Here is a 22,976-nt window from a genome sequence, read left to right as displayed (position 1 = left end):
GAGGCAGGAGGAAAGAGGATGCTGATGCACTTGCCTGCTCAGACAGATAATGGCAGCCCCAACCTTGCTGTCTTCAGCATTCGGGATGCCTACCCCCTGGAAAGTTGAACTTTATAAACTAACAGAATTTTGTTTACCCTTTAAACTGAAATATGAGTTGTAATTAAGCATATATGCTGTTTTGTGGTATACACATTTTAAATGCTGTGTAAGTCATATGCATTCATCTCAAAGTAAAATTTCACATATATAAAAGAACAGGGTGCTTGTTGTTGTCCATTTGAGAGGAAGGAAGAGCTAGACGTAAATTAAAACTAAACATCTTCCTGCCCTGGCACATACTAATGCACAATCACATTTATTGACTATAGAGAAAACGAAAGCTGACTACCAATGTTGCAGGAATTAGAGGCATGCTCATTTTTTCAATGATGAATGTGAAAACAACCAAGACAACCCACTGAAAAGTATTTTATTTATTTCCAAGTAATATCTACAATTACTTTACATATGTATGAAGGCAATGAAGATAAGAATAGTGTGCAATATAAATATCAAAGAATGCTGTTGTAATTTTGTCAGAATCACATGAAGAAAAAAAAAAAAGTTTAGCGGAGCGTAACATAACACTGTCTTGCTGACATGAATATTGATTATCCTTTGTAAAATAAAAAGATCTCTGTGATCATCACACATCTGGTATAAAAATCTATTAAACATTTTATGTGGTCTGTGGTCTGTTTGATGAAAAATAAACAAAATAAATTAACTTCATGATTGATTAGCGTCATGCGAGCTGCACGGCTCTAACACACCAAAAGTGATGGCAAATGTTAAATATGGAAAACCTCTGAAAATCATGGGCTGTTTACAACTTGAACACTCAAGAACATAGTTTAAGTTCCTAGAGTCTCAACAAGTTTGGTTTTACATCGCTGATGGACGTTCGAAGGGGAAGTGGAGGATGCGGATGGCTTGGGCTTTCTGGCCGCGTTCTCTGAGGCATGTGCTGAAAAAGGGGAACACTTTTCCTCTTGGGCCATTGGAGAAGGAACACAGCAGCACCATTGTATCTGCATTATAAAAAGACACTTTCCTTTCCTCAAAATCCAGGAAAACCCCAATCCTGCTAGGTGGGGTCATCACAGTCAGGGGCGTCCAGGGCTGCGTGCCGGCCGAGTACTGGCTGCCATTGCGCAGCCGGAGGGTCCAGTATCCATTCTCAGGGCACAGTTTGACTCGGACCTGGCGATTGACAGATTCCAGAGCAACACCCAGGTCCCATCTAGGATTGTTACTTACATCCACCTCCCAGTAATGCCTGCCTGACTGGAAGCCTTCTGTTGCAAGAATGTTGACACACTGAAGAAAGCGTTTGGCATGACACGTGTAACTGGTCATTTTTTCACTCTCAATGACTTGGGTTTTGTTCCTGGAAAGCTGTAGACTGGGATGAGCAGTGTCCTCATCAAATATCAGTGGTGCTGGGCCTGGGAATAAAAGATTCATAAATATCATAAACTGAATTGACTGGAATCGATGGAAGGGTTTTTCCATGATTTTCAGATACATTATTCTGCTTTGTTCTGCTTGTGCGAGAAATCAATGTGTGACAGCAATTTAGTTTAGTTTAGAGCCCAATCTTTTTAATGAACCAGTCAAAAGAACTCACAACTCAGTCTTGTACTGATTTATTGTTTTTTAAAATCTGTCTGACCACTCACTCACTGAATTGACTGTAGGGATTCTTCATTTTTTTAACTGAACCACAAGTCAATAGTTATCATGCCCAGCTCGATGAACTCCAACTTTTTTATGCATGGAATAACTGAAGACATAATTCTTACTGAAATTTGAGCATCATATTATACAGGTGCTGGACATATAATTAGAATATCATCAAAAAGTTGATTTATTTAATTCCATTCAAAAAGTGAAACTTGTATATTATATTCATTCATTACACACAGACTGATATATTTCAAATGTTTATTTATTTTAATTTGATTATTATAACTGACAACTAAGGAAAATCCCAAATTCAGTATCTCAGAAAATTAGAATATTGTGAAAAGGTTCAATATTGAAGACACCTGGTGCCACGCTCTAATCAGCTAATTAACTCAAAACATCTGCAAAGGCCTTTAAATGGTCTCTCAGTCTAGTTCTGTAGGCTACACAATCATGGGGAAGACTGCTGACCTGACAGTTGTCCAAAAGACGACCATTGACACCTTGCACAAGGAGGGCAAGACACAAAAGGTCATTGCAAACATGCTGGCTGTTCACAGAGCTCCGTGTCCAAGCACATTAACAGAAAGGCGAAGGGAAGCAAAAGATATGGTGTACAAGCAATAAGGATTACCACACCCTGGAGAGGATTGTGAAACAAAACCCATTCAAAAATGTGGGTGAAACTTACAAAGAGTGGACTGCAGCTGCAGCACAGACGTATGCAAGAAATGGGTTTCAGCTTCGCATTCCTTGTGTCAAGCCACTCTTGAACAACAGACAGTGTCAGAAGCGTATAAAGACAAAAAGGACTGGACTGCTGCTGAGTGATCCAAAGTTATGTTCTCTAATGAAAGTAAATTTTGCATTTCCTTTGAAAATCAGGGTCCCAGAGTCTGGAGGAAGAGAGGAGAGACACACAATCCACGTTGCTTGAGGTCCAGTGTAAAGTTTCCACAGTCAGTGATGGTTTGGGGTGTCATGTCATCTGCCGGTGTTGGTCCACTGTATTTTCTGAGGTCAAGGTCAACGCAGCTGTATACCAGGAAGTTTTAGAGCACTTTATGCTTCCTGCTGCTGACCAACTTTATGGAGATGCAGATTTCATTTTCCAACAGGACTTGGCCCCTGCACACAGTGCCAAAGCTACTAGAAAATCTATGGGGTATTGTGAAGAGGAAGATGTGATATGCCAGACCCAGCAATGCAGAAGAGCTGAAGGCCACTATCAGAGCAACCTGGGCTCTCATAACACCTGAGCAGTGCCACAGACTGATCGACTCCATGCCACGCCGCACTGCTGCAGTAATTCAGGCAAAATGAGCCCCAACTAAGTATTGAGTGCTGTACATGCTCATACTTTTCATGTTCATACTTTTCAGTTGCCCAAGATTTCTAAAAAATCCTTTCTTTGTATTGGTCTTAAGTAATATTCGTATTTTCTGAGATACTGAATTTGGGATTTTCCTTTGTTGTCAGTTATAATCATCAAAATTAAAAGAAATAAACATTTAAAATACATCAGCCTTTGTGTAATGAATGAATATAATATACAAGTTTCACTTCTTGAATGGAATTTGTGAAATAAACCAACTTTTTGATTATATTCTAATTATATGACCAGCACCTGTATGGGGACATATCAAAGAACTTTTGGATTTTTTAATAGCCAATAACCTTTCATTTTTGTGATATGTCTTAAAACCTAACAGATAATGACTAAAAGCCTCAAATCCAACTTTAATGAAATGAACCAGTGGAACTGGAAAACAGATATGTGTGCTATTAAGACATGTGCTAGACAGTATGAAACACAACAGTAACACTGTTTTTATTGATGTGTTGATGTGCAAGTTTTAAAACTCTGACGGACAGAGTAACATGGAAGTGAAATACAATGAAATCAGTAGAACAGACGACTGCAGTTTTTTCGCCATTTCCTGATAAGGGTGTAACGCTACATTTTTATGTAAACTACAATTTGTAAAGGCTGCTAAAACTGACATCCGAATCACGGTCTAACATGAGCCTGCTCTGCCATTCGACAAATCACTGAATTCTTTGCTGCCCCAAGGGGGGCTATTCATACAGGCAGAGACAACCATCTGTTACAACGGAAAAAGAATACTTTTAGCTATTTCTCTACTTCAATACCTCCTATATTGCCTTTTTTTTATTGACTATATTGCTTTTTTTAAACAAAAATTAAAAATACAAATATTAAAAATCATATAGTGACCACTAATTAAATATATGGTGTGTAGTAGATGAAGTACCAAGGCAAAGTGTAACGGACAAATTACCTGGGTTCAGCTGGTGAAACATTTTTCGCCATATAGTGTATTGAAGAGGAGCAATGTGTTTGCTTCTGAGAGTATTCAAGTTGATATTCAGCTTTTGCAGAGGAGATCTGGAATCATGAAGACGTCAAGGTTTTAATAATAAAGATATTAAATGTTTCATAGAGATAAGTACAAATGGTCTTTTATTTATCATTAATAACTAACACACTGAGTTTAGCATTTTTTATTATCAGATATTGGAGTATAATAGTTAAATAGTTCCAATAGTCTGTACTATGGTACCGAAACTGGTACCAAAAACTGTGAAACTTTAGTGGTACAGACTACAGTTAAAGAGTCGTACAAGGAACATTATTAGATATATATACAGTGGTAAATAATAATAATAACGATAGCTTTTTAATTGCTACTTACTTGGAATTCAATTCTGGAAGCTGCGGAGGAAGGAAATGGAATAGAAAAGGTTATTTTGCTGACTCAACCACAGAAGCTAGAAAGAACACAGCGGAAGCAAACCATCTGTCTGATAATTAACAGCACATGTTCAAATCACTGTAGAATTGATTTTTCTTCAGTTTGGCTGTTGTGTGAAATATATATGAGGCTCTGGCTGTAGCTACACATCACTAATAACTCATTCTGACAACCAGGGGTCCATTCTTCGTACGTCGCTAACTCAGTTAGCTGGATTTGATTGTTGACGATTTGGCGTGATCTTGGATCATTTGGTTCTTCGAAGCTCATCCCGGAGCTGCTGTCATAGCAACAGGTCCGTAAGCTTAAACCTGCTCGGGAGCAGCTTATTTGATGTAAACAGGATTAGATCGCTTCTTTTCAACCAGAACTGATACTCAAAATAGGTCTGCTACCACCGCTACTTTATTACAAGAGTATCGTACTGATCCAGGGACAATAATTTAAAATAATAATCATTTAAAAAATTATTGAAAAATAATATAAAAATGCTGTGTAGTCCATAACAGCCTACTACAGACACAGCCAGTTTTACTCACTGAAATATATTATTACTTCATAATTGTATTAGAGTCTTACACACATGCTATACAGATAATAGAGTCATGCATTATTTTGAGTGATGACTGCTATTATAAGAGTGGCTTGATGGAGTGCAGGAGATGCAGATATCATGATATTGACCCTTTAGAAACTTTCATTAATGCTGTCACGTAACAAATCTGTCCAAATATAAAATGAAATAAAAGATAATTTCTACATTGAAATAAAAATGTAAAGACTGCAAAACTATTATAAATTGTGAATCTAAATAATTGGGAATCATGGAAAAAATTATAATAAAATAAAAACATGTACAGTGGGGATCAAAAGTTTGGGCACCCCTTGCAGAATCTGTGAAAATATGAGTAACTTTCAAAAAATAAGAGAGATCATACTAAATGCATGTTATTTTTTATTTAGTAGTCTCCTGAGTAAGATATTGTACATAAAAGATTTTAACATTTAGTCCACAAGACAAAAAAATTGCTGAAATTATTAAAATAACCCCACTCAAAAGTTTGGGAACCCTTGGTTCTTAATACTGTGTTCTGTTACCTGATGATCCTCGACTGTCTTTCTGTTTTGTGATGGTTGTGCATGAGTCCCTTGTTTGAACACGATGAAGATGGCCAAATTTTTCTTATTTTGTTGAAATTTTTTTTTTTTTCCATTTAGTTCTGCCCTTCGTAAGCAACAGAAGATACTTTTTATGTTTCCCGGTACACAAATTAAGTACAATTTACCTTGATCTTCAAATTCCAAAAGTTTTCACCCCCGGCTCTTAAAGGGACAATAAGTAACTTTTTAGGTATTTTATTATCTAAAATCAATATTTTTATTCATAAATATGCCCTCAATGGTGTACAAATACCTATGCCAATGTTTAAACTAATCCTTGTAAATGAAGAATTTATTATATTTATATACATGGGACGGGTAGGTCCACGGAGGCTTCCATGTAGTTCCGCCATCTTGCAAAACTATAATAGCAGAGAGGGACAAAAAGTACTAAGCCAACGCGTTTCCACAGCGCGTTTTCGGTCAGAGCCAGAAACACAGGTGCAGAGCAGTGAGAGGCGCTTGAAACTGCACCGACAAGTTTAAAAGTCTGGATTGCATTCTTATTATGGACCATACATATGCCGCGCCACAGGAGAAGAAAACATCGTCGCCAAAACAGTCAAAAATAGAACAAAAGGAAACGTGACCATAGATTACAGAAAACAAGAGTTAATGTCGGGGAAGCTTTTTCTAGGTGGAAAGAGCTAATGCTGGATAAAGATTTCAAAAGAGACGCTGAAGTGGCCAGTTTTCTTCTCGACAGGTAAGTCTATATTATAATATATTTTTTTATATCTAACAATGCATATAATTAAGAAAATATAACGAATAAATTAGACATAACTACTAATTACAATATTTCATGTTTTCCACAGTCAGTAATTCATACTGTAATATTCGTTTGTTAGTTGTCATGTTGCAGTTTGTTTGAAATAACACACTCGTTCACCTGAAGGAAAACTCGACGAAGTGCTATTAGAAGACATCCTGTCAAAGCTTTTTGGTACATATCGCCTACCGTAGATGCAATGCGCATTTGAAAAAGCGAGGCGCTGGAGAGCAAAATTAGTTTGAATGCAAAATACAATTTCACCACTAGATGGGAGTAATTCCTGCTTAGTGTCCCTTTAATGCATCGTGTTTCCTTCTGGAGCATCAGTGAATGTTTGAATCTTTTTAAATAGTTGTGTTTGAGTCCCTCAAATGTCCTCAGTCTAAAAAGATGTATCTCATAATCATTAAAGTCACTGCTGGAAAGGGTTCAAATATGCAAAGATGCTGGAAAACTGAAGAATCTGCAGGACCTTAAAGATTTTTCTGAAGAACGCTGCTTAGTTTAACTGTTCAGAACAAACAAGGGACTCATGCACAACCATCACAAAACAGAAAGACAGTCGAGGATCATCAGGTAACAGAACACAGTATTAAGAACCAAGGGTTCCCAAACTTTTGAGTGGGGTTATTTTAATAATTTCAGCAATTTTTTTGTCTTGTGGACTAAATGTTAATATCTTTTATGTACAATATCTTACTCAGGACAGTACTAAATAAAAAATAACATGCATTTAGTATGATCTCTCTTATTTTTTGAAAATTACTCGTATTTTCACAGATTCTGCAAGGGGTGCCCAAACTTTCGATCCCCACTGTATCTATTATCTGTTTCATGTATCTATTATAACATTTATGTAGTTTTGTTTGCTTGGCTGTTTCCTTATAAAAGTCCAGAAATTTGTCACGTTTTTCGTCAGGTGTCGTTTTAAATTATATGACGTCATTACATTGCCGTCTTGCCACCAGCCAATCGCTGCACTGCTGATCATGGTTTCGAGTATCGATACATATCCCCTTTTAAGCCAACACATGAACACGCAATTATCTCAGATAACTCAATCCAGCGATACTAATCATACACAACAGGTGTGTTCGAAGAACCCAATTAGCCGGATCATGATTAGCACGATGATATCATCTTGGATGTGTCATTTGATCTCGGATGTAATAAGCGACGTACGAAGAACGGGCCCCAGCGCTCTAGATTCTTGTGTTTATATGACATTAATATTCCAAATATTAGTTCTATGACAAAATGGATATGCAGCAAAAGCATTACAAATGCAAACAGTGGTTATAATGACCTCTACAAGTAAAGGTTGGTCTGTGCTGCTGGCAGTCTGTCGGAGCATGTTGATGTTCTGCTCCACGTCTCTGGTGGCCACCTGTAGGGCCTCTAGATGTCGCTCCACCCTCTGCAGCATTTCCTTCTGCTCCCTCTTCATCTGCTCCAACATGGCTTCCTCCTCCACCTGCAGGAAGTGATGCAGAGCCTGGAAGTCGCTGTGCACTCGCCCCTGCACCTCATCCCCCATTTTCTGCGAATAGGAAAGGGAGAGTTGTGTGATTCTGTTTTACAGGAAGTGTCACATTGTGACCTTTCTCTTTTAAAAGGTAGACCCACTTTTATTTTCTCCATCTTGTCTTTGTCTTCCCGGATCATAGTGACATAGGCCTCTTTCATGGAGACTTGTGAATCTAGACAGTCCTTTATTTGCTTCTAGAAAAGAGCAAATGGAAAACACAAAATATTAAAAAAAATCTAAACAGTATTTTTATGTTTTAGTCAGCACAGTCCATTTTCTGACAAATAGGAAGTAATTTCCAAAACCAAATTTTTCTTTTTAAATATTTTTTTTTAACATGCTTCATGCAAATTCCAAGAGCCAGTGTTAATAGGTGCATTTACATGGACACTTATTGCTTCCATCGAAATTCATTGGACGAATCCAAACATAGTGTTTACCATATTTTCCGGACTATAAGTCATACTTTTTTTCATAGTTTGGCTGGTCCTGCGACTTATAGTCAGGTTTGACTTATTTATCAAAATGAATTTGACATGAACCAAGAAAAATGAACCAAGAGGAAACATTACCGTCCTCAGCCACGAGAGGGTGCTCTATGCTGCTCAGTGCTCCTGTAGCATACCACTGAAAATTCAGTCATTCAGGAATTCAGTGAAGTGGAATAAGATCGCTGGAGCTTGGTGAACTTGCTTAACGTTACCGGTAACTGTTGGACTCTCTGGCTTGTTATGTTAATATTAGCCTATTCAGCCTCCCGAGTATGTTCTTTATGCTATTTGTGTAGCTAACTCTTAATGTGTTAAGGCTGGTTCACACGGCAGGATAATTAGACCGATTTTAGCCCCGATTCACCCCTTCCGACAATTTTTGGATGCTCCGATTATCGTAAAATAATCTGATCAAATATTCCTGCCGTGTGTGGTGTGTTAAGACTGCTCTCCTCTGCTCGGAAGAATGTCGGGACCGCTCCGATCTCAAATCGGGGATATCCAACATGTTGGATTTATTTGGCCCGATTTCTTCTAGTGTGGGGTGTCCCCCGAGGACAAACAATCACGCAGCCTGTGGACTGTGGGTGTAGCCAATCAGAAAGCGAGGTGACGAGGCAGTGATAGTACCGGGAAACAAAATCAAAACAGCCGGCGTATATAATATAACAAATACAAATAAAGTCGATGGGCATAACTACATCCAGAACTGCAGTCCACCAGAGTACAAACGAATATATGAACGTTTATTTCAACGGTTATTAATCTGTGTAGTACATAACAACATTTCTATGAGATAAAACAACAACTTATCTCCATATTATGATATTTTTCCCGTTAAAAACAAAGCACAAACTATGACCACTGCATCCTCTTCGTCCGCCATGATTGTTTACTCTAAAGTCACGTTTGATCTCGAGGGATTTTGCGAGATTTCCAGTCTGACCTGGGAATGCTCGGGAGTCAAATCGGTTCGTGTGTGATGTGTTGATTTTGCCGTGTGGCTGCACACCACACACGGAACGACCAAAACTGTTAGATCCGTGATTTTTTATCGCTGTGTGTGGGGTCTCTCATATCTGGAAAATCGGCCGACAATTTTAAAATCGTCCCGTGTGAACCAGGCCTTATGTTAACATATCCATAACATAGCATTGAAAATACATTTTGGTCCAAAAATAACAAAAATTACTACTTTATTCAGCATTGTCTTCTCTTCCAGGTCTGTTGTGAGCGCGTTCATGGTGCTGTTGACGTATGACGCTGCTGACATGTTTTCTGGCGCACCCAGTAACAAAGATAACACGTCAGCAGCGCTGTACGTCAGCTGTCACTGCAGTCGCACTCACAACAGACCTGGAAGAGAAGACAATGCTGAATGAGGTTTGGACCAAAATGTATTTTCGATGCTTCAACAAATTCTAACTGACCCTCTGATGTCACATGGACTACTTTGATGATGTTTTTCTTACCTTTCTGGACACGGACAGTATACCGTACACACAGCTTCAATGGAGGGACTGAGAGCTCTCGGACTAAATCTAAAATATCTTAAACTGTGTTCAGAAGATGAATGGAGGTCTTACGGGTTTGGAACGACATGAGGGTGAGTCATTAATAATAGTTCACCCAAAAAAATTTTGGGTGAACTATCCCTTTAAGTGTTGAGGTGGGGCTGCCCTTCCACAGGAGGAAAATTTGTAAGAGCATCTAAAAATTGAATGTCCAAAAATTTTACCTTTTATCTGTAGAGCACAGTTTATTAAAGTAAAATTAACAAATAAGTGGGTAGTCTGAAAAACAAAAACTAATCAGAGACACTTCTATAAGGTTGACTGAAGTGAAGTGAAATGTTTAAAATGCTTGGTCTTTCCTGTTTGTTTTTTTGTTTGTTGCGACTTCGATTATGATTCCATTTTGATTCATTGTGAGGTAATGAATCATATCATACACGTATAATATTAGGAGGTAATTAGTGATACCAAGATTTGTTTATGTGAGATACAGTTCAAGACCAAGTGAAAAAAACATGAGCAGGTCAACCTATCATAATTGTAACTTAATTTTACTTTTCATAAAAACCACTTTAGGAATATTTCTGTTGTTTTATTTTCTTGTACATTTTAATGATAAGTGTTTGTTGCAGAGCTGTAGTTTTCTTTTAATTTAATTTCAAGTTTATTTTTAAGATGCTGTGCTATTACAATTTCCCTTGTGGGATCAACAATGTATATCTAAATATAAATTAATAAAGTATATATAAACATTAGTTTGTTTCCTGTAACTCAGTGAGCGTCATTTTCAAAATATGTTTATTGTTAGTTAGCACATGACTGATACAGCCTAATAATCACTGTAACGATTAGTATATTGTACAATAATCTTGACAGGACAGAAACTTCAAATTTCCACTATTTCTGTGTTTTCTACAGCAGGTCATAAACTGGCCTGACACTGCTGTACAGCTAATTCAGATTAATGGCATGAGGACACAAAGATGAACTGTGGTTGTCATCTTCCTGTCTAAGTGGGCGGTGATACAGATTTTATGCTTATAGAAATCTCATAAAACATAAACAACCAACAAACAGGTAAACTCATGTTAATATTGAATGTAAACCACATTGCTTAGGGTGGTATAAAACATTCAGTTTAAAATTTTATTATGAAATGGCATATTATAAATAACATGATTTTTTTTTTAATAAACCAAAGACCAGTATCAGATAAAACAAAATCCATTTATGGTGTTTTGGAAATTTTCAAGCCACCTGACTAAGGTTAAATCATAAGGCTTCACAGACCTCTAACTGGAAAAATGAGGAAGGATATTTTCAAGTAACATTTAACGAAAAACAGAACTTGTCATTTAATGCTGACACTGCTCACATGCTCTCTTCTGTACTTCTCCTGATGCAGGGAAAGATAAACAACTTGGAATTGAAAGACGGATGTTCACACTGCTCATGAGACCCTTGGTTTTAAACAAGATACTAAGCTACAGATTTGCCTTTTCCTGACTGTTAAAAGACAACTCACCTCCAAATACTTGACAGATGCAGATGTGGAGCTGGCCCTGACCTTCTCCACAAGGCCAGATACTAAGTAGTTGGTCTGGAAGCATTTATTGGGAAACTCCTGTCTGCACTGAGGACAGGACACAGGACCCCTGACCGTCTTCCAGTACGACACGATGCATCTCCTGCAGAAGTGGTGCATGCAGCCCAGCATCACAGGGTCTTTGAAGAGCTCAAAGCAGATGGCACATGTCAGATCTTCTCTGAGACTCATCTTACTCTTGCTGGTCGCCATATGGAGCAGATTTACTGTTTGTTTCACTTCTGGCAAAGTTCATGTAAAAATGGAAATAAAAAGTGATCATCATTTTTACTAGTCAGTACTATGACCTTAAATGCCCTAAAAGTAAGATCCGTTTGCATATAAAGATGATACTAAGATGCTGATGATTTTTACAAAAACGTACAAAGGTTACCATAATTTGTCAAAATAGTTAATTTCTTATTTTTGCTTATGGGATCTACATGGTAAAGTGATGGGTTCAGATTCTAAATAGCATGTGAATTCTAACACACACTAACAAACAATGGTTCTGTCATATCCATGTGTTGTACTTTTAAGGCACCATAAAGCACTAAGGCAAGAAATCTTATTAATTTACGTTACATTACACATCTGAAAACGAAGCCATGTCCAATAATGTTTGACGACAGTCAACGTTTTTACTGTAGTAACTAACGTATTAAGGCAGAAAATATAAAGTTGTTAGTATTCCTCTTTGTTGTTGTTCTATTCTGAACTGTCTACGTTAACTATAGTTAACGTTACTTTGCTTCCTAAACAAAACAATGCATTCCTTTGACGATTCATCGAGAATTGTAGCCGAATTTCACAGCAGCCATTACATTTTTAATTGTATAATATCATTATATAATATATTTTATTAAAACAAACCACATCTTATTGTTAAATTCAGCTACGCTCGATGAGTGTGGGGTCAACTTAGCCTGCTGTGAGTTAGCTAACGGCTAAACACAACAACACGAATTACGCCGAGAATAAAAATGCATCGATTAAACCTATGTACTGTTATTTAATAAATAAACAATATAACTTACCCTTTTTGAATTGGTTTGGTTGGCTCAGACCCAGAGAGACAGGGAAATAACGTTACTCTATATTCCTGCCAGGTTACACTAAAAGTTCTTCAGTGTGTGAAAAGCGCTTTAACTTTCATTTTGACTGATTCAGCACAATGCGTTCCTTCTAAAATACACGATGGAACAGGAACAATAAACAGAAAGCATGTTCAACAAATAACGTTACAAACACTGAAAAGTATATCATCTGTTGGGGGGTAAAAGTTGCATTTTTTGCGCATTCGCCTAATAGTAATGATAATAATAAACCTAATAGTAATAATTTTATTCTGAAATCCCTTATGTCTTATGTCAGATAACCTACCGATGTATCATGGAGAAGTCACAAGATCTGTCAATAACTGACTAGATTTTGAGTCAAAAGTCCAACAAAGCTTGTTTTTCCAGCAGTTGTTTTGGGTTTCAAATATCTATTTTAAAAACCTAAACCTAAATCATGTTTCTGAATTCTGTCCTCAAATCTAAAATTTCAATATTGCCATATTTTTCTAATAGCTGTTACATAAAAAGAACACAATAAAAGCAAAACTGAATAGGCTACTCTATTTAAAAGTTGACCTTTGTTCTCAGGATTAGTATTTTTCATGAATGTCAGATTGGGTTAAATTCTAAAATTTTTGTCATTAGCAGGGTTGGGGAGTAATGGAATACATGTAACGGCGTTACGTAATCAGGATACAAAAATCCAATAACTGTAATCCGTTACAGTTACATCAAAAAACGTAGTAATCAGATTATAGTTACATTTTGAAAAAAGGGGGAATACTTTCAGGATTACAATGGTTTCATTTAAATCTAAATAAATCAGTATTTTGGCATAATGACACTATTAAGCGCAGCTTGATTAATTACATGATTCACCTGTGCCACCCGCTGGTGCATGCACAAATAACAGCTGTCTACCATCTCCTCGGACGCAGATTGAATCACTGCTGCAAAAACACGTTCATTTCATGGAAATTGCAAACAACGTTGAACAGGCAAACTGTGCCTTCCAGCAAAGAAAACACTTTCTTCATCGAAGGATTCGACATCCCACCTAAAGAAGCATTTGCACTTTAAAAAATTATATGTCTCTGCTTTTCTGTACGCACCCGTGACAGAATGACATACTACCATAACAAAATTAACAATTCATCTAACTCTTGCATGCTTTCTAAAACATTTTCCTCTCTCTTTTGTCCTCCTCCTCCACCTCCTGCTTCCTCTCTAATAGCTGATGACTTGGCCACATTTTTCATAATTATAATTAAAAACATCAGTGCACAGTTTTCCACACCACAATCCGTCAAGCTCATATCACCAGCAAACATACACTCATTCACGTCCTTCTCTTCACTCTCTGAGGCAGAAGTCTCCAAACTCATCCTTTCTAATCATCCTACAACTTGCCCGCTTGATCCTATTCCATCTCATCTCCTTCAAGCCATTTCTCCTGCAGTTGTACCTGCACTCACTCACATCATCAACACATCCCTCCACACTGGTGTTTATCCCTCATCATTTAGACAGGCTCGTAGAACTCCATTACTTAAGAAACCCACCCTCAACCCATCTCTATTAGAGAACCACAGACCAGTTTCCCTTCTTCTTTTCATTGCAAAAACACTTGAACGAGCTACCATGTTCAACCAAGTCTCTGCATTTCTCACACAGAACAACCTCCTTAACAGCAACCAATCTGGCTTCAGAAGTGGACATTGAGACTGCCTTGCATGCCAGTCTCAAGAGTGGAATCCAAATCTCCAATACTTATCCTGCTTGATCTGTCCGCTGCTTTTGACACGGTTAACCACCGGATCCTCCTATCAACCCTACTTGCAAAGGGCATCTCAGGATCCTCACTCCAGTGGTTTAAGTCTTACCTATCAGATAGGTCCTTCAAAGTATCTTGGAGAGATGAGGTGTCCAAGTCACAACATCTAACTACTCGAGTGCCTCAGGGCTCAGTTCTTGGACCACTTCTCTTCTCTGTCAACATGACATCATTAGGTTCTGTCATTCAGAAACATGGCTTTTCATACCACTGCTATGCTGACAACACTCAACTCTACCTCTCATTCCATCCTGATTAACCGACGGTAGCTACTTGCATCTCAGCTTGTCTAACAGACATTTCTTGCTGGATGAAGGATCATCACCTTCAACTCAACCTTGCCAGTACAGAACAGCTTGTGGTTCCAGCAAACCCATCGTTTCATCATAATTTCACCATCAAGTTAGGCACATCAACCATAACTCCTTCAAAAACAGCCAGAAGCCTTGGAGTTATGATTGATGATCAGCTGACTTTTTCAGACCACATTGCTAAAACTGTCCGATCAGGCCCTTTCTTTCAGAACATGCTTTACAACTCCTTGTTCAAGCTCTTGTTCTGTCCAGGCTGGACTCAATCCGAGCAGCTGATTCCTTAGCCATCTTCAAGAATCGGCTTAAAACCCATCTCTTCCATCTTTATTTGACCCTCTAACTTTTGCACTCACTATTCTAATTCTATTGTTAAAAAATCTAATTACTATCTACCTTTCTAATCTTTTTGTATTCTATTTTCTTTTCATTATTATACAATTATAAAAATAAAAAAGACATCTAAAACTGGCTTGCTCTATTCTTTTTTTATTCTATCAGTTTTCTTTTCATTTATTATATTATCTAAAAGCCCTTGCTACGTGTACTGCGTCTAAGCTAACTGAGACTTGTTATATTACTTATATATCATTGCTCTTTTGTTGTTTTTGATTGCTTCCATTGTCCTCATTTGTAAGTTGCTTTGGATAAACGCGTCTGCTAAATGACTAAATGTAGATGTAAACCCCCGCAAAGTAATCACCTGACTCACAAAATGTGCTATTACACATGACTTCCCCTTAGAAACGAAGAGTGCACACTTTCTGGAAATTCTGGAAATCACAGCCATCGCTTACTGCAATATATGCTGTCAGTTTGACGATTTGAAGTATTCACAAGTCAGAATGATATAACACTCTGTCTCTAAAAGTGCAATGAGGACATTATAGCCTAATTAGAAGCACACTGTGTGACATTCATTTCTGAAATAGAGCCATGCATGTCATCCAATTCAACTGTCAAGCAATGTACCACAGGTCTCAATGCATATCTTATTTGATACATCTCATTTGATCTGATCAATAGGCTATAGATCCCTTCTCTAGAGCAGTTCCTCTCACAGCCTGCATGCATTCATGCAGAAGCACTCATGCACCTAAAGTTCACTTGCCTACGTCTGGATATGCATTTAGTAGGCTACGTTAAGCTTCAGTGTTGTTTCCGAGGATGAAGCTGATGGACCTGAAGGGACAAAAGCGTGAAGGATGCGCGAACTTTCCCGCGCATGCTCATCATGCCGTGGACACGTTAGCCAGCCAAGTCTCGGAGCTAACTGAAACTGTTCGCCGGACGGAGACTGAATGTAACCTAGTGTCAACGGCCACCGGACGTTCTTCAGTCACCCCTGAACCACGCATCAACAATCTTCCCAATTACTCTGGTGAGCCTACGGAATGTAGATCATTTATTATCCAATGTGAGGTGATTTTCATTTCCCTTCTTACTGGCCGGGCTCGGGAATGGGCCACTGCTGTGTGGGCTGCTAAGGGAGCATGTTGTATGGAGTTCAGCAGCTTCAAAGCGGAGTTTGTCAAGATATTCGACCGCTCAGCACTTGGTAAAGAGGCATTGCAGCTGTTGGCAGCACTTCATCAGGGGAGACGTTTGGTGGCGGACTTCACTATCGAGTTTCACACTTGTCAAGTTTTGCTGCATCAAGTAAGTGGAAAGACGCAGCACTGGCAGCCAGGTTCACGGAAGGCCTGGAAGATGAGATAAGGGATGAGAGGTATGCTCAGGATCTTCCTGAACATCTAGATGAACTTGTTGACCTGGCTATCCATTTGGATAATCGACGGGATCTTCGTCGGAGAGGTCGGGCTTCGGGCTTAACTTTCATTTTGCATCATTGACACACTGTTTTCCTAATGAATGTTGTTCAGTTGCTTTGATGCAATGTATTTTGTTTAAACGCTATATAAATAAAGGTGAGTTGACTTGACTATCTGCAGAGGAGAAACAGAAACATCTTTCCAAAGCATTATGCCTCTAGTGCAGCCGTCCTAGACATTTTGCTTCTTCCAGTCTGGCAAAAGCCAATGCTCGCTAGTAAGCAATAGGGGTGCTCCGATCACGATCGGTCGATCGTTAATGCGCATCTCGTGCACGTCCTGATTTTGCCAAGTTCGATGTGTTCCTAGGTCAACATATTTTGTTGACCCTGGAACAACATTTTACTCCAAAAATATATTCTTAACCAAATCCCTACACCTAAACCTAACCTTAACCATGAGTAATCCCTAAAATCAGAGGAAATGATAGATGAATGACACTGATGTACAAGCACCAAACACTGATTTTAAGCATAAACTTCACAAAATCTATAAACTGGTTCTTCAAATCTGATTGGTTAATCACAATGTTGTTCCAGGGTCAACAACGATGTTGTACCAGGAACATGTCTCACTTGGTAAAATCAGGTTCTGCGCATCTCGTCAGTAAAGCCGGTTCTCTAATCAGCCGTTAATTCCATCAGGTGCGTGATTGCACATAGAGCAGCTGTTACTACACAGAGCCGTTATTAATAGAGAAGATGTGCCAAAAAAACGCTGAAAATGAAGTGGATTTGCGCATCTTCTCTATTAACAACGGCTCTGTGTCAGCTACACAGAGGTCATTCCTGGTTAACCACTCACAATCCACACATTAATTGGTCTGAAAGCACCATCCTATCATGGAGTCCCTATTGTCATGCCCATTGTCTTGTGTCTGCCTTGTCTTCTGTCTCTTCTTTTCCTGTGTTGCAGGAGGAGCCGATTGATCTCTCCAGTGTTCCTGAGGTCTACCATGATTTGCAGGTGGTTTTCAGTCACTCCCGGGCTGCATCTCTCCCTCCACACCGTCCCTATGATTGTGCCATTAATCTTTTCCCTGGCACTTCTCCGCCTAAGGGGCAATTGTTCTCCTTGTCCAGTCCTGAAAGGGTGGCCATGGAGAAGTATCTGCAGGGGCGCCCCCAAGGGGTCACGGCCACGGCCACCCCTGTATGAACTCATCACAATGAACAATCATTCATTGCAAACTTGGCCTTGGCTGACCTGATGGTGGACACAATGTGTTTGCCTTTCACACTAGTTTACACTTTGTTGGACGAATGGAAATTTGGATCAGTGATGTGTCATATAGTGCCTTATGGCCAAGCTCTCAGCATCCACGTGTCCATTCTCACCCTAACGGTCATCGCTCTAGAGCGCTACAGATGTATCGTCTTCAATCTTGGCCAGCTCCTCCGTAGGTGCACCAGCTTCATCATGTTTGTCCTTACCTGTGTGTTTGCCGCCATATTGACGCAAGCTTCTAGAGGGCACATAAGTCTGAAGTAACGAATTTAGGTAAATGGGTGCAGAGTCAGTGGTGGTTTTGTAGGAAAACATCAATGCCTTGAATTTTATGCGAGCAGCTATTGGAAGCCAGTGATAAACAGAGGTGTGACGTGTATTCTTCTTGGATCATTAAAAATTAATCTTGCTGCCGCGTTCTGGATTAATTGTTAAAGGTTTGATAGAATTGACTGGAAGACCTGCCAAGAGGGCATTGCAATAGTCCAGCCTGAACAGAACAAGAGCTTGAAGTCAAGTCAAGTCAAGTCACCTTTATTTATATAGCACTTTAAACAAAATACATTGCGTCAAAGCAACTGAACAACATTCATTAGGAAAACAGTGTGTCAATAATGCAAAATGACAGTTAAAGGCAGTTCATCATTGAATTCAGCGACATCATCTCTGTTCAGTTTAAATAGTGTCTGTGCATTTATTTGCAATCAAGTTAACGATATCGCTGTTAATAGTTTGAATTCCCACCAAACTATTTTTTCTAGCAGTATTTGCACTGTAAAACTTTTTTTATCTTTATAAAGTGTGGGTGAACTTAAACTGTATGGCTATGCTGTGGTTCCTGTAGGCTTTGTGTGCGTGCGGGGGTCAGGGGCCTCTATGTCCATTTTGCTTGGGGCCCCCAAATTCCTTCAAACGGCCCTGCGAACATGTTAGGCAACCCTCCCTGATCAGTGCCCTATCTAGTGAACTAGTATACTAGAAAGCTGATTGAGATGCACCCATACTATATACTGCATAAATGGCATGACTAGCATAATAGAATTTTGAATATAACCTTTTGAAAAACACTCCAAGTATTGATATGCGATCAGTGAACTCTCCATCTGAACATTTAACTAATTAATTTCTTTGTTATTCAGTTAAATCAACAATTTGGTTGTTAGTTTAAATATCCAAATAAATTGTGACTTGGATGAATTTTATTTTGTGATTTGTCAAAAATGAAAATGTCTGTCTTGTGTTGTTTTGTGTGAATTTGCTTAGGGCCAATAGATCAAGTAAATAAATTGCTTTATGCTATTGATTGCATTTATACTGTAAGGTGTGAAGGTTCTAATGTACTTTGTATGCAAAAAATTATGTAATCTATGGAATTGTGTTCTTGTATGATTTATTGGAATATCTGTGGTGGCAGTAAGAGGAACTAAAAAAAGATAGGATGTGTGAGAAAATTAAAATGTGAGGGAGGGAGGTAGAAGGAAAATAAAACTATACATCTGCATATTGTTTTATATGTTAATATTGCCTTATCAAATCTGAAAACTTTAGTTTAAGACAAAACGATGGCAACACAAGATACAACAAAAAAAGATTTAAAATGGTCTGCTGAAGTGATTATGAAAACCAAACAATACATCCAATGACTGAGTGTTTTCTTGAAAAAATATGCAGTTAAAAAGGTGTTTCTAAAGGAGAGAAAATATTAAACTAAATGACTAAATTTGTTAAAACAGCAATGAACTATTACTGTATCAGACTTGGAACAAATCTAATCAATTTCTGCCCTCTATTGGGCAGAAAGTATTTTTCCCCATAATGAATCTGAAGGAATCATCTAGAAACAAAGTAACAAAACATAGGTTACATTGCATAATCATTTTACAAACAAAGCACACACACAAAGCAATCTTTCCTTAGAAAGCCACGTTTCTAGCATTTGTAAAACTGCATTTTTCCATCTCAAAAATATATCTAAATTACGGCCTATGCTCTCAATGTCAAATGCAGAAATGTTAATCCATGCATTTATGACTTCAAGGTTAGACTATTGTAATGCTTTATTGGGTGGTTGTTCTGCACGCTTGGTAAACAAACTACAGCTAGTCCAAAATGCAGCAGCAAGAGTTCTTACTAGAACCAGGAAGTATGACCATATTAGCCCGGTCCTGTCCACACTGCACTGGCTCCCTATCAAACATTGTATAGATTTTAAAATATTGCTTATTACTTATAAAGCCCTGAATGGTTTAGCCCCTCAGTATTTGAATGAGCTCCTTTTACATTATACTCCTCTACGTCCGCTACGTTCTCAAAACTCAGGCAATTTGATAATACCTAGAATATCAAAATCAACTGCGGGCGGCAGATCCTTTTCCTATTTGGCGCTTAAACTCTGGAATAACCTACCTAACATTGTTCGGGAGGCAGACACACTCTTGCAGTTTAAATCTAGATTAAAGACCTATCTCTTTAACCTGGCATACACATAACATACTAATATGCTTTTAATATCCAAATCCGTTAAAGGATTTTTAGGCTGAATTAATTAGGTAAACTGGAACCGGAACACTTCACATAACACCGTACTTTCTACATCATTAGAAGAATGGCATCTACGCTAATATTAGTCTGTTCCTCTCTTATTCCAAGGTCACCGTAGCCACCAGATCCAGTCTGTATCCAGATCAGAGGGTCACTGCAGTCACCTGGATCCAGTACGTATCCAGACCAGATGGTGGATCAGCACCTAGAAAGGACCTCTACAGCCTTGAAAGACAGCGGAGACCAGGACAACTAGAGCCCAGATACAGATCCCCTGTAAAGACCTTGTCTCAGAGGAGCACCAGGACAAGACCACAGGAAACAGATGATTCTTCTGCACAATCTGACTTTGCTGCTGTCTGGAATTGAACTACTGGTTTCGTCTGGTCAGAGGAGAACTGGCCCCCGACTGAGCCTGGTTTCTCCCAAGGTTTTTTTCTCCATTCTGTCACCGATGGAGTTTCGGTTCCTTGCCGCTGTCGCCTCTGGCTTGCTTAGTTGGGGTCAATTCATCTACAGCGATATCATTGACTTGATTGCAAATTAAAACAGACACTATTTCAACTGAACAGAGATGACATCACTGAATTCAATGATGAACTGCCTTTAACTATCATTTTGCATTATTGAGACACTGTTTTCAAAATGAATGTTGTTCAGTGCTTTGGCGCAATGTATTTTGTTTAAAGCACTATTTAAATAAAGGTGATTGATTGATTGATTGACATAAAGTAAGTTTTCCTCTCTTTTATTTATTATTTTATGTATTTCAAAGACAAATGTCCAATTCAGGAATTTAGGATTTATTTCATGCAGAAATTATTTTGTATCTAACACTATGATCTACACTAAATAGGCCAATAGGCCAATGTGGTTAAATGTTCCCATAAAATAAAATTTGAAACAAATTAAACATGTGGCTAATGAGAGACCATCCTTGAAATGTTTTATCAAAACCTGAAGGTTTATAGATTTGTTTACACCGCAGTGGCTATAGATATTGAAAACCATATCTACATATGAAAGCCTACATGTGAAATATAAATATAAATATAAATATAAATAAGCTACAGATCATTGTCCATTTGATCCAAATATCTGTATTAATCATTTTTAAATTCACAAATTGAATGTAATGTTAATAAATGTGTAGACTTTTTAATTTATATATATATATATATATATATATATATATATATATATATATATATATATATATATATATATATACTACAACTCAATTGCAATAGTCTCCTGTAGGCATTGGTGCACACAGGAGTCAAGTCAAGTCACCTTTATTTATATAGCGCTTTAAACAAAATACATTGCGTCAAAGCAACTGAACAACATTCATTAGGAAAACAATGTGTCAATAATGCAAAATGACAAAGGTAGTTCATCATTGAATTCAGTGATGTCATCTCAGTTCAGTTTAAATAGTGTCTGTGCATTAATTTGCAATCAAGTCAACGATATCACTGTAGATGAAGTGACCCCAACTAAGCAAACCAGAGGCGACAGTGGCAAGGAACCAAAACTCCATCGGTGACAGAATGGAGAAAAAAAACCTTGGCAGAAACCAGGCTTAGTTGGGGGTTCAGTTCTCCTCTGACCAGGTTCCTTGACTTGACTTACTTGACTTGACCTAGGTATGTATTTGATGATGAAGAATTGACAGAGTAGCCATCTAGTCTTAGACAGTGTTCTAGGTTATTACATGCAGAGTTGTCATCCAGTTTTTTCATATCGACTATGCATTCCGTTAGTTTTTCAAATTGGTATGTTTTGCCGGGCCGTGAAGAAATATAGAGCTGAGTATCATCAGCATAACAGTGAAAGCTAACACCATGTTTCCTGATGATATCTTCCAAGGTTAACATGTAAAGCATGAAGAGTAATGGCCCTAGTACTGAGCCTTGAGGTCCTCCATACTGCACTTGTGATCAGTATGATAGCTCTTCATTCACTGCTACGAATTGATGGCGGGCACATAAGTACGATTTAAACCATGCTAATGGTTTAAATGCCAACAAAGTGTTCAAGTCTATGCAAAAGAATGTTGTGGTCAATTGTGTCAAACACACAAGATCCAATAGCACTAATAGAGAGATACAACCATGATCCAGACTGGAAATCCACACAGATAACATTTTTCTCTAAGAAGGAATTTCATTTTGAGGAGACTACCAAAATGTCAGAAGAGGATCTATGACTTCTGGAAGCACCCCTTTTAGGATCTTAGATGGAATAGGTTCTAACATACATATTGTTGGTTTAGATGATTTAACAAGTTTATACAGCAACGAGTAACCCATGTGTATAATGAAATCTGAAAGGTCTGGAGGGATTCTGGATAAAGAAATGGTCTTTAATCTCTTATCAGATGTTCTCCAATCACATCAGGCATTACAGGAGAAGACTTTGTTATCTTAGCAAAAGGTTGATGCAGCGATGATTGAATAAAAGGGTACCATTAATTATGACCAACGTGCAATTAGAGAAAAAACATTTATTTCGTAATGAGATTTCCCCTCATTTCAAATTCTTGTTCTTCAATGAAAGGTTAGATTTTTCTACATTTAAAAAATAAAAGATCAATAGGATTAAC

General features: G+C 38.1%; 1 protein-coding gene across 2 annotated transcripts; it reads right to left on the bottom strand.

The window, feature by feature from the left end:
- Nucleotides 1-456: 456 nt before the first annotated feature.
- LOC113113374 (nuclear factor 7, ovary-like) lies at nt 457-13,029 on the bottom strand. 2 transcript variants are annotated; one of them, XM_026279516.1, is made up of 8 exons: nt 12,946-13,029; nt 12,600-12,747; nt 11,503-11,804; nt 8,071-8,166; nt 7,751-7,984; nt 4,449-4,468; nt 4,035-4,141; nt 457-1,490 (listed from the first exon to the last, which is right to left on the bottom strand). In XM_026279516.1, exons 3-8 carry the CDS (start codon nt 11,773-11,775, stop codon nt 928-930), a joined length of 1,293 nt encoding a protein of 430 aa, XP_026135301.1. In that variant the 5' UTR covers nt 11,776-11,804; nt 12,600-12,747; nt 12,946-13,029; the 3' UTR covers nt 457-927. The 2 variants fall into 2 exon arrangements, with proteins under 2 accessions (XP_026135301.1, XP_026135299.1); XM_026279514.1 differs by having other exon boundaries at nt 12,600-12,990.
- Between the last annotated feature and the right edge of the window lie 9,947 nt (nt 13,030-22,976).

The sequence above is a fragment of the Carassius auratus genome, chromosome 14 (genome assembly GCF_003368295.1).
Source record: "Carassius auratus strain Wakin chromosome 14, ASM336829v1, whole genome shotgun sequence".
Lineage (NCBI taxonomy): Eukaryota > Metazoa > Chordata > Actinopteri > Cypriniformes > Cyprinidae > Carassius > Carassius auratus.
This window is presented reverse-complemented; position numbering and strand designations above follow the sequence as displayed.